Source organism: Poecilia latipinna, unplaced genomic scaffold, assembly GCF_001443285.1.
Source record: "Poecilia latipinna isolate Pla-1442-1.1 unplaced genomic scaffold, P_latipinna-1.0 Scaffold334, whole genome shotgun sequence".
In the NCBI taxonomy this organism is placed as follows: Eukaryota; Metazoa; Chordata; class Actinopteri; order Cyprinodontiformes; family Poeciliidae; genus Poecilia; species Poecilia latipinna.
In genome coordinates, this window is record NW_015112950.1 from 128,448 (window position 1) to 146,457 (window position 18,010).

The window sequence follows — 18,010 nt, forward strand, 5'->3', positions numbered from 1 at the left end:
TGAATCCTGTGGTTTCTCACTCAGCTGCGACTGAAAATACAGGTAGTGAAAATATCACAGCAGATCATGCGGCCTGTATTTCTTTTTTTTTTTTTTCCAGCCTTTATCCTGCGTGTTAAAGATAACTTTGGTCGCTAAACGTTGGTTGGGTTTAAGTGATCGTTATACTGTGCTGCTGTGTTTGCAACTCACTCACAGACATGTTGTTATCTTACCTGTCAAAATACCAATAATATGATAAGAACAGAGTGAACTGTGCACATTGTCTACATAGTTTGTAGTTTATTTGTTTTAGACTGGCTGTGTTTGTGTTTTTTTTCTCAACCGGTGTGGCAGCAGAGCTATTTCCAAAGGGATAGTAACATTCACAGCATTTAGCATAAACTTAATGCGTTCCCCAGTGAAATTTCTAAGGATAATATGAGTGCTGGAACATCTCTCAGTGAAAGAGAGCTGTTAAAGCAGTTCTACCTTTACATTTAACTCTCGGATTCACCGCTGCAGTTAATTACTAGACTGGCTACAGTAAATGATATGGCTGGCTTTGCTTTCCTGAATGACTCTTTTGATAATTTATAGGTGTTTTTACTACTACTTTAAAGGTGTTTCATCTTAGATAATATACTGGCTTCTTCAGGAATGCACAAAAGGTAACAGATTCCAAAGAGAGAGAGAGAGAGAGAGAAAAGTCTGGAAATAAATCGTGATTTAATTCCAGTTTTAAGCCCAAGCAGAAAGAGGGATTCTACATAAAAAAAAAAACAACATTACAGACAACCCTGCACATCCACTTCATGAAGCTATCATACATCAACATAGTGTCTTAAGTCAGAGGATTCTTCAGACCTGCTGTAATATAAACTGAATATGCAATAAGTCTTTGAAGAACCTTGGATAATATCAGTCTGAACAGCATTATTTATTTCCCTTTGTCATTAATAAAGTGTAATTGAATTGAATTGAATTGAATTGAATTGAATTGAATTGAATTGAATTGAATTGAAAAAAAATTGAAATAAAAAGAACTGAACTGAGCTAAACTGTTCTGAACTGAACCTAACTGAACTGAACTGAACTGAACTGAATGGAAATGAACGGAATCGAATTTAACTAAACTGAATTGAAGTAGATAACCTTATGTTCTATTTGCCTTGTTAAAAGATGACAATAATAAAGTGTTTTTAAAATGAATAGAATGGAAATGAAAAGAACTGAACTAAACTAAGCTAAGCTAAACTGAACTGAACTGAACTGAACAGAATAAATTTGAATTTCGCCAAATTGAACTGAACAGAAGTCAGTTGAATTGAAGTAGATAATCTTTCTGGAACTGATTCTTATAGTCTATTTTATAGTCTGTTTTAAAAGATGAAGATTAATACTGAAGAACTGCGTAAAAACAATAAGATGACTTATCTGTGAATGAGCAACAGGGGGAAAAAAAGGAACTGGTACAGCAAAACTGCTGCTCCATGATCAGCACTGAGGGACTTTCTGTGTCAGGGCTCTGGCACTAGTGGCTGCACACTGTTTCCCTTTTACACAGAGGCCAATCGAGGACAAACCTCGTGTGTGTGTGTGTGTGTATATATGTCTTTGTATTTAATACTTTTCAAGGACCATTTTCTTAACACATATTACACTGTGGGGAACGGCTGCTCCTTGTGGGGACCATAGCCTTGTGCTCACTTGGTGAAACTATGTTAAGGGTGAATTGAGTTGTTGGTTATGTTTAGAGTCACTTATGAACAGATAATGGCTAGGTTGAGGGTGAGGCTGTAGAAATTAATGGAAAGTCCCTGCAAAGATAGAGAAACAAACATGTGAGTGTAGGTGAGCAGAGTAGGTCACTATGTGCCGCTCTGTTCCTGTTTTTATGGGAAGCTGTAAAAAAAGAAGGAAAAAATAACATTTATCCACAAAATGGCACAAAGTGTGACATAATGGTGGATTTAGTGTGCAGAGAGGAGTGTGCTACTGAATGAAGTCTAAGCTGGGTTCATATGACTGGTAAATTAAAACCATATGTTCCTGTGGAACAAACAATTTGTAGAAGAAACAGAATTAGTGAAAAAGAAGGTGACACCGGTCCAGTGGGATCCAACTGCAGCCCATCTGATACTAATACACTTAAAAGCCAGTGTCTCAAACACAGCTGTGATGCTCGAACTCGTATAGTTTTTTTTTTTTTTTTTTTGTAATTTTCTTTTTTTATATTGCGTCTCCATCATCAGTGAAGACAGCAGCACTCCCTGCACATGTAAATAAATTTTTTCGCTGATGCCATTTTGGGAGGCTGAAGGTAAAACCTCCTTTCTTTGTCAGTCATTCATGCCTGTGTGGGTTCTTTCTGTATTTAGGCCGCTACTTGTGTCAATATTATTGCATTACATAGTCAGGGTAATTTCTTTGTTAATCTTGCAATTAAAAGAAAGTGGATATTTCTTATGGCACGTGTTTTGTTTTTTTGTTTTGTTTTTTTCTTCTTTCCTCCTTCCTATCCCCCATTACCAGAAATAGTCCCTGGACAGGGTGAATGTTTTGGAAAAGTGGTATTTCACTGACGACTAACGCTGTTGCGCTGCTCCAGAGGTATGTGGAAAATGGTTTATCTCAGGATGCTGGTGGTGAGTGTGCCCAGCAGAAGGAAATTTCCCCCCACTGTGTGCTTGGTGGTTTTTGCACAGTTTGTCCCAGTTTAAATCTCAGACTAATATAACCTCTGATGAATGAGGTGGAAGCTAAAAAAAAAAAAAGAAAAATGGATGGTGAGGGGGGGGGATTTGCTCTGGCATTTGCTGTAGGATGGAAACTGTGAAATGTTTACACTGTATGAATATGACACTACCAGATGTTGAATGAAATATGATCATAATGATGAGTTGTGAAAGCGTATGGCAAGAGGTAATCATTTAAAGTATTTACATAGTTAGGGGTGTTGGCAGCTCTTTAGTGATGAACAGCTCCTGTCAGAGTTTAAGCTTGAATCACATGTTAACTATGAACTTTTAATGGGAATCTTTTTTTTTTTTCTTTTTTTTTAACCATATTTTTTTTTTCTCAACAATAGAGATAGGTGCACACCTTTGACTTTACTGTGGATTTCCTAGATGGGGCAAAACTGATTAGATAAATAGCAGAATACACTATATATATATATATATATATATATATATATATATATATAATAGAAGCACCAATTCTGTAAAAATTTAGAGTATCTAGCTGTTTAGCTGACATTAAGCCAAATAATTGATTTTGATTATTCTATTCCATTCCAGATTTATTTATAAAGCACAACACAGTTGACTAAAGTTCTGCACACCCCAACCTGGTGCTTTACCACTGGCACTCAGTACAATGCTGCCACTACCACCACTTGACAGTTGTTACAAGATATTAAGTTAAACCAGCAATTCTGACAATTTCGAATGTTTCTACTATCTCCTCCCATCTTGGGTGAGCCTTACAAAGAATCAAGCGCACCCATCCTTATAGATTTAGCAGCCAAATCTATAAGGTAACCCTGCTCATGTGTGCTCAAACAGCAATCTCTCTTCAGACAAAGAATTTCAGCTAAAAGCCTCCAAAAGATGCCGCCAGTAAGAAATGGACATTATTCAAAGTTTACACGATTCCGGTTTGACATTTATTGTTTGTTTGGTGCAATGTTTCTCATATATTTAAATACATTTTAGTATGCACTCTTTCGTTTACCACCTATTCACTGTTAAGTAAATTATTAAAAGTTTGACTTAAGAAGCTAGTTAAATATTTAAAGTTAAAATGAGCTTATTGTTGTGATGCTTAATGTTTCTCTCATCTGTTTGCAGATTATCAACCCACTCATGTTGGCTAGTCATAGACTGCTCCTGTTGCACTGCTGGTGAGATTCATCCAAAAAGAAAAGATGAACAAAGAAATGTCGCTGAGTTGAGTTTTTCAAGGAAACAAGCCTTTTTTAAGTTTTAGCTAAAAGCTGAAGGGGCAAAAAAAATTTTTGACACAGTTATAAGTCCCACCTTAAGTCCTCGAAACATTCTTGTTGTCACTGAGGTCAAAAGCTCCGTGGTTGTGGTGTTAGACCATGACACTTTTCTTCAAAAGGCATCTGGTTTATTCGTGTGTGCCGCTTAACTTTTCAGTAAAACTGAAAGGCGTCGATGGAGCAGATCTTGTTTCTCGGTTGGCACCCTCTCAGTCCGTGCTGATGTCAAAGTCATTACATTTTGCATAGTGGCACTTGTCTCCCAGTAATTTTCATTTTACGATCATCTTAAGTCTCTTTACTTGATGGATTGTTCCTGAACATTCCAACTAATTTCTTCTTTTCATCTCACAGGGACAGTTTTGGCCAAATGGTTGAAAATTGGACACATTTGAGTATCCCAGCAGAGCAAGGCACTCATAAACACAACAATAGTGAATAGCTGAAGATACATTCTGCCAATCTTTGGATGCATTTTTGGTTCTTCTCTTTTATTTGAACTTACAAGAAATGTAACTAACTTAGGGCACTCTCATGCAAGCACGGTTTTCATATTAATCAAATACCTTTTTGGATTTATAAAGCAGTTCTTAGGTTTTACACAAATGTAAAAATTCCACTAATCTAATAAGTAAATCTTGAGAAAATGAGGACATCTTATAAACCATTTTTATTTTAAGTGGGGCAGTTTGTTGAATATTGAGCAGTTTTTATGACACCCACAAAGTGCAGCCAGCCCAACCTCTGTGGCTGTTTTGATGTGGGTGGAGATGCGTCATTTCTCAATATTGATTGTCCAGCATTTTTTCTTTCTTTCTTTCTTTCTTTGAGATTAATTTACCGCTTTAAGGATCAGACTAACCTTGTTAGCAAAAAACATGAACATCTGTGTTTTGCATGCAAGGGTGTGTGGATGAGGTCACAAGGGAGGTCAGGCCAACCCTGACCAGAAACTGCTGAGCTTTGCAAAAATATTCTCTTTTTTTTGTCCAAAAATGTAACTGAATTTCAATGGATTTTATTTTTATTTTTTTGTGGTTGACAGGATCAAAGTGGAGCATTATTATGCCCCCTCTATGTGGTTTTATTCCAGGATGACCATCGTTTAGTATCACCTCTCTTTGGTTCTATCCAGCCACTCTGATCCTACACATGGTATGGTATGTCCAGTGTAGCGTACAGTATTGATTTTTAAGCTACACGTAGTATGTTGGCCAAAAACATGACCAATACAGCTGGTCAGGCGAACCTTTTTCTCCATCTTTGTGGTGTCTTCTGCATGTGTTGCGACAAACAACTACTTCAAACAACTGCTCTCCCATGCAGGTTTTATCTTTTAACATTATCCCACCTTACATGTGAATCTCTGCAGCTCCTCCAAAGTTACTGTGGGCCTCTTGGCTGCTTATGTGATTAAATCTCTCCTTTTCCTCTCATTTTAGATGGACTGTCATGCCAGTTGTTGCCATATTGTGTCCATTTTCAGATGACGAAATGTTCATAGCTTGTTTTATGATCTCCCAGTTTGTCCCTGACCTCCTGACGGCAATCCTTGGTCTTCATCATGATGTTTGTTTGCTAATGTTCTCTAACAAGCTTCTGACATCCTTCACAGAACAGCTACATTGATAATGGCATTGAATTATACATTGTTTGGCATATCTTTACTTGTGGGTTTCAGGAAAAAGTGAGTGAAAATGAGTTTTTTTACATTGTTTGTAGAAAATGTTAACTTTTTGCATCCTCTTTAGGTACAACTTTGCATTAGCCTTTCACATAAAATGCAAAAAAAATAAAAAGTAAATAAGTTTGTATTTGTAACTTAAAGGTTCAAGGAATAATATTGCATGCCCTGTCTTTGATTTATTCTGAAAAAATTCAATCTTCAGGCAAAATTCCCATTTTCTGCTTGACAGACTTAAGTAAAACCAATTATGCTCAGTCAGTCTGCACTGAGAAGGTGATGTCTGTACAAGTTCATGGAAGCTAAGGATAAACATGAGACAATTAAAGTCAAATAAAATATATGTTGCAGTATTTATTCATGTGTGGCCTGCAAAACAATGGTCTTGAGAGAGACACTGAAATACTTCCAGGAAGAAAAACGGATGAAGCTTTAGAACTTTGTAGTAGAAAACAAAATGACTAAGTTTCTTCAGTTCTTTGGCTTCTATTGCATTTATTTTAATTGATCAAATGGATCTTAACAATAGGAAAAAAGTGTGTTTAAATAAAAATGTTCAGACGAAGGTGCACTGGAAGAATTACTAGCGTTTTTCCAGTGATCTGAGGATAAGTAAGGCTTTGGGATTGTAAATTAAATGAGAGGTTCTTATTTCTAAAAGTAAACAACTGCAAGCAGCAAACTGCAGTGCAATTGCAGGCATGAAATGAACCATGAAGCCAAATGTGGAATAGATTATCCTCTACAAATAGGCTTCTTTCATGCATCTATATGCAGCTCACAAACAGAATAAGCCATATTAATGATTACATTTTAAAATTTTACTGAGGTGTGGAAAGACTCGTTGTATGTTAGTTTTGGAGAGCAGGATTTGTGGAGGAAACGCTTTAATAACACAATAAAACCTAACTTTTACGTGAGCATATTTATTAAATAAATAAAGTGGAAAACATGCCACCTTCTTGTGGAATAAACATGAGGCAAGAAGAAACCTCTCCAACTGAGATACTTTGGATGAAGTACCGAAATGGATCTAATTGGTCGCATACGAGCCCAATGTTAACTTGACAGCACCATCTAGTGGCCAAATGTGAGTGTATAAAAAATTGAACGGGGTTAAACAGATTTAGACACAGAGAACAGATGATAAATTTCATGACCAAATGAAGATATTTAACAATAGGACGACAGTCTCTGTAGGATACAATCTGAGAGCAACTGGAAGCCAGAAATGATCAAAATTAGGCACAAAACAAACACAAAAGGTTACAAAGTGATTCTAAAAGTCAGATGTAACATTTTAAAGTTATGCATCCTCAGTATGGATAACTACGGTACTGATATATATATTTTTTTCTTTTTGGCTACTGTTACATGTAAAAGCTTATAGGAAAGTTACTTTTTTAAATATGTGGGTGATTTGCAAACTTTTGATTGATGTAAGCGATGTAAGAGCCCACTACAAAAGTAGTGAAGAACACTGGAGAGATTATGCCAATCGGGCTTGCAAATTTCTGTAGAAGTGATACATCAGTGGCATTAATTTGAACAAAATAAAAAATATTGCATGTTCTCCTTGAATAGCCTCAACATTTCATCTTTCCACATTGTACAATTACTTAAAATTGAGCAAATACAGACAAACTACCCAAAAATAAGTCTATAGCAGGAAATTGCCAATACTATTTGCTTCTTCTGCTTATTTAGTATAAACTTTTGAGCTACAGAAACCCTGACAGAATATATCAGCAAACCCCCAAAACAACATCCTTAGATAGGTTTAATAAGTGCTCTTATCCAAAATGCCATTATTAGATAATTTACACAACATGCTTGTAATTGTTGCAACACATGTATTGTGGGTACAAACAAAAATATGTGTTTTTTTTTAAGGTGTTTGCAAAAGGCATCTCATAAACAATTCAATTAAAAAAAAAATCTTAACAGTTTTTTGTTTGTCAGGATTTTTTATGTTGGCTGTGAACCCTTTTTTTCAGCAACCGTTTATAGTCTGCTAAGTCATTTGGAAATTATTATATGAATTTATGTTATGAATGAGTTATGAATTATCAATATATTATCAATGTTTCATCAAAACTGGAAACGGTGAGACACAACGTGAAGCTAAATTTAGACCAGAACCTCATTAATCAATGGTACATACGTATAAGGCCTAAATGAAAACATTTGAAAAGACAAAATTTTATATATTTGGAATTTATTGTTTCCTGTGGCGATTATTTGAATTTCAGTGCGTAAGTTTGGTTTCGGGAAAGATTGCTGCAACGCCCGAGCAGCGGATACGTAAGAAAGGCAAAGGAAAATAGATTAATTGCCTCACATAGTGGCAGCACGCGAGAAGCCAAAGCCCGCATGCGCGAAGCCTCCATCTGTCTCCTCAGTGTCCAGGAGGTTGGAGGAAGATGATGCGGCTGAGCGAACCTCGTGCGTATCGCGCCACTCTTTAGACGTAGATATATATATATATTTTTTTCACTTGCCTTGTCTAGTTTCTTGCCAAAATATATTTGCTGCTCAATGTGGAGGTGCGAGCGTAGCGACGCAGAAACTGCTTAGGTATATTGGTCAGAGAAGAAGGAGAAGAAGAAGAGAGAAGAGGGGCGAAGTGAACGGGGTTGGGCATCAAATTGCACCGGATGTCATTATACACTGTTAATTATCAAGGACGTAAGTAGCTCCTAATGTTTATGTGTTTTTGCGTTATTTACTGTGTGTCTGTGTTGTTGGGTATGTTTATAATTTCCACTCTCAAACCTGTTGAGCTTAACTGTGTAAGGTTTTAATTTGAAATTATTTCGAGGAAATAATTTAAATCTATTCTAGCATTTAGCTATTTCTGTTCTTATTTTTCTGCCTCTTATCTCTCAACACATTTCAGCCAACCACCTGTTATAAACATGAAGGAAAATACACCAAGCCGCTTTAGCTTGCAAGGTAGTTTTAAATCATGACTGGCTGTGAATATGTGGGAACTCTAGTTTTATTTTTGTATTTTCCAGCACATGCATTTAGATATTCACCGATCAGACTCTGTGTTTCTCTGGGCATTTGTTCTTAGGCCCTCATCTAAGCTCATTGATCAATTGAATTTAAGCCTCTTGAGCGGCCAGAGCTGAAACCTGCTGACACATGCGCCCCAGTCTTTTTGTTACGCTTCACCCTCTATCTCTTATCTGGCCTGTGTCTGCCTGCTGGTTGAACTACATCCTGATGTGTTATCGTGCAAAATCCCTCAAAGATTGTCCATCCCTGCAGATTATTTAATCCCTTCACCTATGTGCAACACTGGACTGAAGTACTCAGCTCTTTTCCTGAACACTCACATTGGTAAAGTAGTTACTGTATACTTGGCCATTAATTATTTAAAGGACAGCTGATCTGACTCATTGGATTAATAATAGATTAATATAAAGACAAAAGCTCTCAACTCTGTGGCAGATAAGAGCTGTTTGTTATGTAAGGCACCCTAATTAGTCTCAGTGAGACAGACATCCAGAGTTGGCCACAGCTTGTACAGGGCCCTAAACAGAATATGAGTCTGTGGGTGGGTCACCAAAACTCAGCTAAAAGCTCTTTTCCAGCCTCCATATTTGAACATTTGTGCTTTACACATTCTGCATAAATGTCAGGGTTTAGAACAGCCAAGTAAGTCAGTGACTTCTCTTTGTAAATGGAGATTAGATTTTCCACTTTACTCTTAAAATAAAGATGTCTCCTGCAGTCCAAACGCAGACTGGGGAAACCAGACGTCACAGAGCAGCCCCAAATTCAGTATTCAAAATGGGGCTGTGAAACGTAGTGAAAAATAAGGTAAACTACCCAATTAATCAGTCAGAGATAGGAGTCAACCATTTTCCTTTGATTTGCCCTGAAAGGCCAAATCAGGCTGGTGAAACACTGGAAAATCTGATTGTTTTGAATCCAAATTCATTACCTTTATGTGTCTAAGTTTCAGCATTCCCCATTTAAACAGCAGCAACCAACATGCAAAAATAGGTGGAGCATGTCCTCGGGTGCACCTTTTTATATATCTGATAAAGGTTAGTGATGTATGTTTTGAGGCTTAATAAAGAAAATCTTGTTATTTGTCTAGTTTAAAACCAGGACCTCAATCAGAAAATCTTTTGTCATTTGTGTCTTTTATGTGTTATAGCTCCAGTGTTAAACATACTATACAACCTCTAATTGTGAACATGCTTCTTTAGGGCTTCTTTGAACTAGCATGTGTGTCATGCAAAGAATTATTGGTCGTCTTAAATTGCTATGACTAGTTAGCACCAGAAGAGATGGCTTGTGTTGGTTTTCCTTCATTTAATTGAGATTCACCCAGCTAGGATGTAAGCTCTTTCCCAGATCTGAGCTCCAGCTTCCCAGACCAATCAAATTCAACATGAAATCAGCACACAACACGCTATATTAAATTAACTGAATGTTTGCTGCTTGACTCATATGAGTCTCTTCTATGAGACGTAATCCTGTGTTGAGGTAACTTGCTTAAAAGTATATTTTAACATGTTTAAATTGATTAGTTTTGATCAAAAATGTTGAGATTCTAGAGCTCATAACATAATACAGGCTCATCAGAGGATGGACATTAGCTACCAGCTCCATTTCTATGAGTGTTTCTTATTAAAAATATATATATGTGTTAGTAAACCTGACCTTTAGGTCTCTATGCAATCATCCATTTAAAGTCTGTTTTGTCATAGATAAGAATTTCATACTGGGTGTGCTGTGGTGGCGCAGGGGTTAAGCACAACCCATGTATGGAGGCCTTAGTCCTTGACGTGGCTGTCGCAGGTTCGATTCCTGCCATGGCCTGGCAATCTTTGCCACTCTCATTACCAACTTTCCTGTCAATTAACTATCAAATAAAGGCCACTAGAGCCAATAAAACCTTTTTTAAAAAAAAAGAATTTCATACTGTCCCTAACAGGAGCAATAAAAACACAATGTGCTGGATCTTGCAGCTGTTTGCAAAACTAGTACCCACTCAAGCTAGTAGGGCGTAGCCCTGTGTCCCACTGATGTGGTGTGCATGACCTGTAATTTAATTTTTGTGTCTCTTTGCTGTCTTCTGTCTCCGCAGTTTAATCACAAGCAACGGTAGAGCCATGGAGGTTGTAACACATCTTGTGAATGACACAGTAGAGTTTTATAAATGGAGCCTTACTATAGCAGGTAAGATGGGTTCACCGATTCCTGATCCACTCTCACCAGCAGCGTGGCTTATGATGCACATGTAAAGATTTGAATGTTATGCAGTAATTGTTTACTTGAATTTGAAACTTATAAAAGTACATTGTTGCATTGCTTTCCTATGCCTTGAACTTGGAGTCGACATCGATGTGACATAGACAGGATAAATGTGTGCTGCATTTTGCTAAACTGCATTTTTGAATTTAGTTATACTGCTATATCCAGTTAGAATAGGCAATAATAGTTACAAGTTTTAAGTTCTTGTTTATTTTACAAAGAAGGTATTGAAGTAGTCTCTTAAGACAAAGAGAAACAACAATGTAAACTTTCGAATCTTTCGCTTTAAAATCATCTGCTGAGATGTGGAGGTGCACATTTCTCAAGACATAAAAAAGAGGAAAAAATGTGTTCAATATTCTTTCATATGCTTTTTTGAATTCAACAATAACAAGATCTTTCCCTTTTATTCATCAAATGGTAACTTTTATTTGATTGTTTTTTAACTCAGAAAAGTGCTTCAAAGCACACTTTGCTGGTTGATGTGTTCATGAACTGAAAAAAAGTAGGAATTCTTAGTTTTGATGCACTTAATGAAAGAAAGATTTTTTTATTTTTTTGTTTTTTTGTAACCTTGTAGACCAAGAGAACATTTGTTGTCTTCTGTCTCTAGCTTGGTGATTGGTGTGTTTCAAATTAAATGTTATTTACATGGTGTGAGTAACATTTCACCTGATTAACTAAACTGTTTAGGCATAAACTAATTAAACAACCGTAGAAACTCAATAATAACGGAAACCCTCCATTTTGCCCAGACAAGAGGGTGGAGAACTGGCCGATGATGTCGTCTCCCTCTCCCACCCTGGCCATCAGCTGCCTGTACTTGATCTTCCTGTGGGCGGGGCCTAGGTACATGCAGGACCGCCAACCCTTTACACTCAGGAAGACTCTCATAGTGTACAACTTCAGCATGGTGGTCCTCAACTTCTATATCGCCAAAGAGGTTGGTGCCAGTTTAATTGTTTAGCACCCATTTACTACAAAGGTTATCCATACTTTTTACAAGAAAAGCAGGCTAAAGTTATTTCCAAAAGTGTAGCATCAAATTCAGCCTGATTTATTTTCCAATCTCACGTAGTCAAGTTCAGATAAAAAATGATACAGTTCAATTCAATCAAAATTGATTGAATTGATTGGTGGTTTATGATCCTTTGGAGTTATTTACAACATACATGTTGAAATGTTTTTAAATATTGTTCCTGAAATGAAATTTTTTATTGATACAAATGTCTGTAAATGCTGATGTTGCCTTTTGCACCCTTTTGTCAGCTCCTACTAGCATCAAGAGCCGCTGGATACAGCTACCTGTGTCAGCCTGTCAACTACTCAAGTGATGTGAATGAAGTCAGGGTAAGCTTCCCCCACTTGCACCTTTCACTAAGCTAATCTGTCCCACACATCCTATCTTGTCTGGAGAAAATTGTATTCGTTTAACAAATGTTGACGTTTAAGCCGGTTGCTAATCGCGTGCACGGCCTCGAGCGCTTTCCCCGCAGCTAACAGTTGGAGTGATACTGTAATCTTGTTGCTGACGATAAGTAGATCGCTAATTCTGCTGGGCATCAGAGCAGGAGAGAGACAGAGAGATGATGAGAACCTGGCATTTTAGGACAAAGAGGGTGTGGTAATTGGTCACACCACCTTTAAGCTGCAGCTCCACCACCTTTTGCAGCTCTGTGCTCTGGCTCAGTGGGAGGGACTCCAGGGGTCAGAGTTATCATAGTGACTTTTAGAGAATGGCCTTGTGAACCATGTGCATGTCCAACACTCAGCAAGTAATAGAACAGTATTAAACAAGAGTATAGATGGAGATTGATTATATAAGAATACGTTTCATTATTAAGAAAAATACAAATAAAATTACCTCTGACAATTTTTTTTCTTGTTTGTGTATTGTTTTTATTTTTTTAAACTGGGATTGTGTAGAGTAGCAGTCAACTTCTTATTTTTTTTGAGACACAGGTTTAAACCAGCTTGATGTTGGTAAAATTAATCTTCACAGGGAAGTTGAGCTGATTTGTCAGTGGGACCAGTTGCAAAAGCATTGTTATGCTATTTTGGAACAACTTTGTCTTTTAAATCTTCATAGAAAGACTATTTCACAAACTTTCAACGCTGTTGCGTCACTGGTGGTTATTTAAACTGAAGACAGAGGCGGTTCTCACTTCCTAGTTTATGTTCTGTGAATGCAATTTTGTAAAACAGACCTTGAAAATATCATCATAGAAAAATAAATGATTTGATTCAAAAATAATAGGTAAAACTTAGGTTAATTTTACACAAATTTAAAGCGAAACCAGTCTGACAAGCTGTTGGGTTCAATCAGACAGATGGTTTCTGTTGGTGAGATTCTCACTGTGCAAGTTCCCAAACCCAGCCTCAAGCAATCCAAATTGTCTCTTACTTAATAAAGTTCTGAAAAAGCAGCTGAATTAAAACTTTTAGGTGATTTTGCTAATTACCCTGACTGGTCTGAGTTACTAATCTTGGGTGAAACATCACCAATCCAGACATGTCTTTTTAATTCAAAAATAAGTCAAAGAAGTTCATGTCTGACATTAAGGTTAACTAAAGGTGAGTTGAAAAGAACAGGCCATTATCTGGATCACTGAACAACTATTTAGGGTCAAATTAAAGACTTAACGTTTAGTGAACTCAGCATTGAAATTATGTGATTCAAAGAACAAAGACAACAACCTGAACAAGTCTAAGTAGACTTTTCGTGATCCGCTAAATTTTGCTAACAAATATATTTATCTCTGCATAAGATATAGCCTGTCTTTACTGACTTTAAAGCCAGTTATTTGGTCAAAGTGTGAAAGTTAAACACAGCTAATGTTACCTTAAGTGAGCAAAACTGTTTTCTATTGGGAATTACATCCCACTGATATTAACATTACGCCACAGCATCATTTGAATATTTTACAGTCTTTTATGAAATCTCTAATAGTTGTTTCCATGAGGTCCGGTCAGGCTTTTATATAATTCAAAATGGCAGGCTGTCAAAAATGATGGTGTTTCTTCTAGTATTTTATCTAACCCAACAATCTGGGTCAGATTTTCCAACTGTCATCCTTAATGTCTATATAACCTGCATTACCTAAACGTTGTGTTACCGTGCAGATGTTTGACCTCTACCATCACAAATGCACTCTTGCCTCCTTTATGTCTCCAGATAGCATCTGCTCTTTGGTGGTATTACATCTCCAAAGGGGTGGAGTTCCTGGACACGGCGTTTTTTATACTGAGGAAGAAGTTCAACCAAGTCAGCTTCCTCCACGTCTACCACCACTGTACCATGTTCATCCTCTGGTGGATCGGTATCAAGTGGGTCCCTGGTGGACAGTGTGAGTAAAAGCATGTGTGATTCGTTCTGCAGTCCAGACTGAACCAATCTTTTGTACTTGCTGGAGGTTTATTAACAACCTGGACAAAATTACATCTGAGCATATCTTGACCCTGTCTGCAGCATTTTTCGGTGCAACCATCAACTCTTCCATCCACGTCCTCATGTACGGTTACTATGGACTGGCTGCCTTGGGACCTCATATGCAGAAGTATCTCTGGTGGAAGAAATACCTCACCATAATTCAGATGGTGAGTAACACATTTAAGGATTTTTTTTTACTGTTTAGACCAGGGGTGGCCAAGTCCAGTCCTCGAGAGCCACCATCCTGCAAGTTTTAGAAGTATCCTTACTCCAACAGACCGGGATCAGCTCTACAGAGGCCTGATAACGAGCCAGTCATTTGATTCAGGTGTGTTGAAGCAGGGATGCATCTGAAGCTTGCAGGATGGTGGCTCTCGAGGACTGGACTTGGCCACCCCTGGTTTAGACATAGATTCATGCTGTTATAGTTATAAAGTATTGCTGTTGACATGTATATGAGCAGCATGTGATAATTTTGGGAGGGTGATGTCTCTCTTTTAGGTAGGATCTCAGTTAATAACTGCGAATGAATAAATCTGATATTAGGTTAAAATAACATTTACATATAATAATTATATATAGTTTATCTAAAGACAGAGCTTCAGACATAATCATTAATAATCACAATATTATGTCGAAAAGATGACTGTCACTTATCATTAGGATGATAAACCACAGGAAAAGGCAATGCAATCTGCCATTTTTTGTTACATTATGCCCTTCTAATTACTTTGGTGTTATCAGATGCTAAATATTTAATTTTTGTTGGTATTCTGTTGATATTCTGTCTGTGTTGATCAGCCAGTCCAAAGCAAAAAAGAAAAAAATAGCATAACAAACTTGATAGCGTGCTCCTTCATAGATTACCTAAAAATGCAAGATTATTTGAAACGCCCTAATATAGTTGTACTATTTTGATAGATAATGGGTCACAAGAATGGTTTTTATTAATTATCACTGATTTATGTGTGAATAAAACAATTTAAAAGCATTTGAACTCCTTTCGTGGATCTCAACCTGAGTTATATTTGTGCTGCATAAAATTAAGCAAAAAAAAGCACCATATTTTAATATGTTTCACACAAAAATAAAACATATTTTTCAAATTCTAGAGCATTGTTTGTGGTTCTCCTATTTATGGTGTAACATCAGGACAGATTTATCTGAGTTTAATGTCCAATTTCCCAATGTTTGGTGTTTGTGAACCTTTGACCTGCTGATACAGACATTAGTTGTTTCTTGCATCTTTCGCACCCTGGGTGAGACCCTTCTTGTATCACCCAGAAAACACTCAGAAGATGTGTCTTTTGTAACTTATCAGAAAGATGAAGAATTTAAAAATATGTATCAGAAAAAAATGATCTAGGTGGATGTATTCAAAAGTTTCACAAAATCAACTTTAAAGTATCTGTAATCACAGTAGAAACAAATAGTCCAGAGTTGACTTGCAGATATATTGTGTTTTTCACTAAATAATTGTTTTAAAGAATCTATATTTATTGTAGAATTACTCAGTTGAATAGTTTACGTTTAAATAAGTAGGATTTTGAACAACCTGATATTTTAAAACAAAGATAAATTGATATCACGTTGATGTGTTAAGCTGGCTGAGCATCTTAATTTGGTGTGTGCATTTACCAGCTTTGTTAGCACAGCTAGCGTAGCTAAAATAAAAATCTCTGTGTATTTCTCAGCAATTTCTTAACTCTGAGCTTCCTATAAAGCTGCCTTCATTTCCAAATAATTGAAAGCTCAAAAGGAAAAACAAAACCAGAACAATTTGCTGTTCCGCTTTTCAGCTGAAAGTTTTGCTCTCTCTCGTCTTTTGCAGCCTGAATGAACCGCAGCGACGAGTTTAAAGTGTTTTTTAATTGAATATATTTTCCTAAATCTAGATACTTTCCATGTTTAACAGATCCAGTTTCATGTAACCATCGGCCACGCCGGTTATTCGCTCTACACTGGCTGCCCGTTCCCCTGCTGGATGCAGTGGGCTCTGATCGGCTATGCTGTCACCTTCATCATCCTCTTCGCCAACTTCTACTACCACGCCTACAGACGCAAACCTTCGTCGCACAAAGGCGGCAAGCCGGTGGCCAACGGCACATCGGCTGTGACTAACGGCCACAGCAACATGGAAGAAGTGGAGGAAAACGGGAAGAGGCAAAAGAAGGGAAGAGCGAAAAGGGAGTGAAGAAGATAGAGGCGCGTGCCTGGCAACAATCTAAAAGTGGACGGAGAAGGAGGGAAGGGAGGGGAGAAATAAACCAGACAATCATTTCTGCAGATAATGTAGATTGACGTGATTCGGGACCAACTTGAGGAGAACAGCGGGTGTCGGGTGTGTGTTTATGGGCAAGTCTGTAAATGCTTCTGGTTTTAGATGGAAGACATTTGTGTTGGTTGTCTGCAAAACAGTTTGTTAATGAAGAAAAGCAAAATGCTGACCACATAGGCTCCACGCTCGTCTGTCCAACTGTGTTTTGGACCCTGTTAGGACCAAAATGTCACAGAAAATGCACACCTGCTCAGCATTTACAACCAAAATTCACCTCCAATTTTTGTACTCTGGATTCTAATACTGCTTTATCTAAGAGCTTAAATAGTTAATGTGCTAATTTATTTGCTAGTGCTCTAAAAATTTTTTGATTAATTTTAAGCGTTACCAAAATATATTTTTTTTTTTTTGTTATTTAAATCTTTTTTGGGGGGGAGCAGAGGGTGTGGGTGGGTGACATTATGTTTACAGATGCAGTTGATTTAGATATGGTTATCAAAGAAATTTACAAAATCCTTATATTTGCCATCTGCTTTATTTGCATTGCCTTGCAAAAGTATTACTACCCCTTGATTATTTTGTTTAGCTACAAATTTCGATAATCCTTACTGGGATTTTATGTGGCAGATAAACACCAAGTAGCATTTTTTTCAGGCAACAAAAGGACAAGACTAATTTCTTGACATTCATTTGTACATACACTGTAAACAATCTTTCACACAGCTGCACGTTTTTGGTGTGTTTCTACTTTTAAATTTTGCTCCGCTTTATGTTGGTGTCTCATGTACAGTCCCTATAAAGTATATTGGAATTTGTAACTTGATACTGTAAAAAAAAAAAAAAAAAAGAAAAAAGTTGAAAGTGTACAAATACTTTTGCAAGGCATTGTTACTTCTTTGCAGTTATCTACAGCATCTTCCAGTCCAACTGGTTGTGGACGGTGCCGTTCTTTGCAAAGACTACGACCGTGCTGCATTTATAAACTCATATCCTACTACCTTTTTGTTCGGAGATAATAAAAAAGAAAAAAAAAAAGCTGATTTGAAAGACTTGGGATAAAACCTTAGAGTTGTTTGGATTTTTAGAAAAAAGTTGATGACCCTGTAAAAAAATATATATCTTTTTTTTTAATGGGTCTTCACACATTATTTCCTTTTACTGTGCGTCATAGATGAGTTTCAAGGATATTGTCTGACTCCCACTTAGGACCGCAGGGAAATTCATCCCAAAGGAAAAGCTTTTTTTTTTTTTTTTTTAAAGAAATCAACAGGTCATTTTATTGTCTTGTCTAAAGAAAGGTGACTGCTTCCTGGCTGCACAATTAAATAAAATAAATAAACTGTCAGCACTGCA

General features: G+C 37.0%; 1 protein-coding gene across 1 annotated transcript; it reads left to right on the forward strand.

Moving 5' to 3' along the window:
* The first annotated feature begins 8,067 nt into the window (after positions 1–8,067).
* LOC106949271 (elongation of very long chain fatty acids protein 4-like) lies at positions 8,068–18,010 on the forward strand. The gene is made up of 7 exons (XM_015035405.1): positions 8,068–8,360; positions 10,783–10,874; positions 11,705–11,892; positions 12,219–12,299; positions 14,125–14,296; positions 14,419–14,546; positions 16,295–18,010. The coding sequence occupies exons 2-7, from the start codon at positions 10,808–10,810 to the stop codon at positions 16,571–16,573; spliced, it is 915 nt and encodes a 304-aa protein (XP_014890891.1). The 5' UTR covers positions 8,068–8,360; positions 10,783–10,807; the 3' UTR covers positions 16,574–18,010.

Bases quoted from the DNA above. Each gene is read 5' to 3' on its own strand.
- LOC106949271 (XM_015035405.1), top strand. From the start codon at position 10,808: ATGGAGGTTGTAACACATCTTGTGAATGACACAGTAGAGTTTTATAAA. The intron at 14,297-14,418 runs GTGAGTAAAAGC...CCCTGTCTGCAG, and splicing joins GTGGGTCCCTGGTGGACAGT to CATTTTTCGGTGCAACCATC. The intron at 14,547-16,294 runs GTGAGTAACACA...CATGTTTAACAG, and splicing joins ACCTCACCATAATTCAGATG to ATCCAGTTTCATGTAACCAT.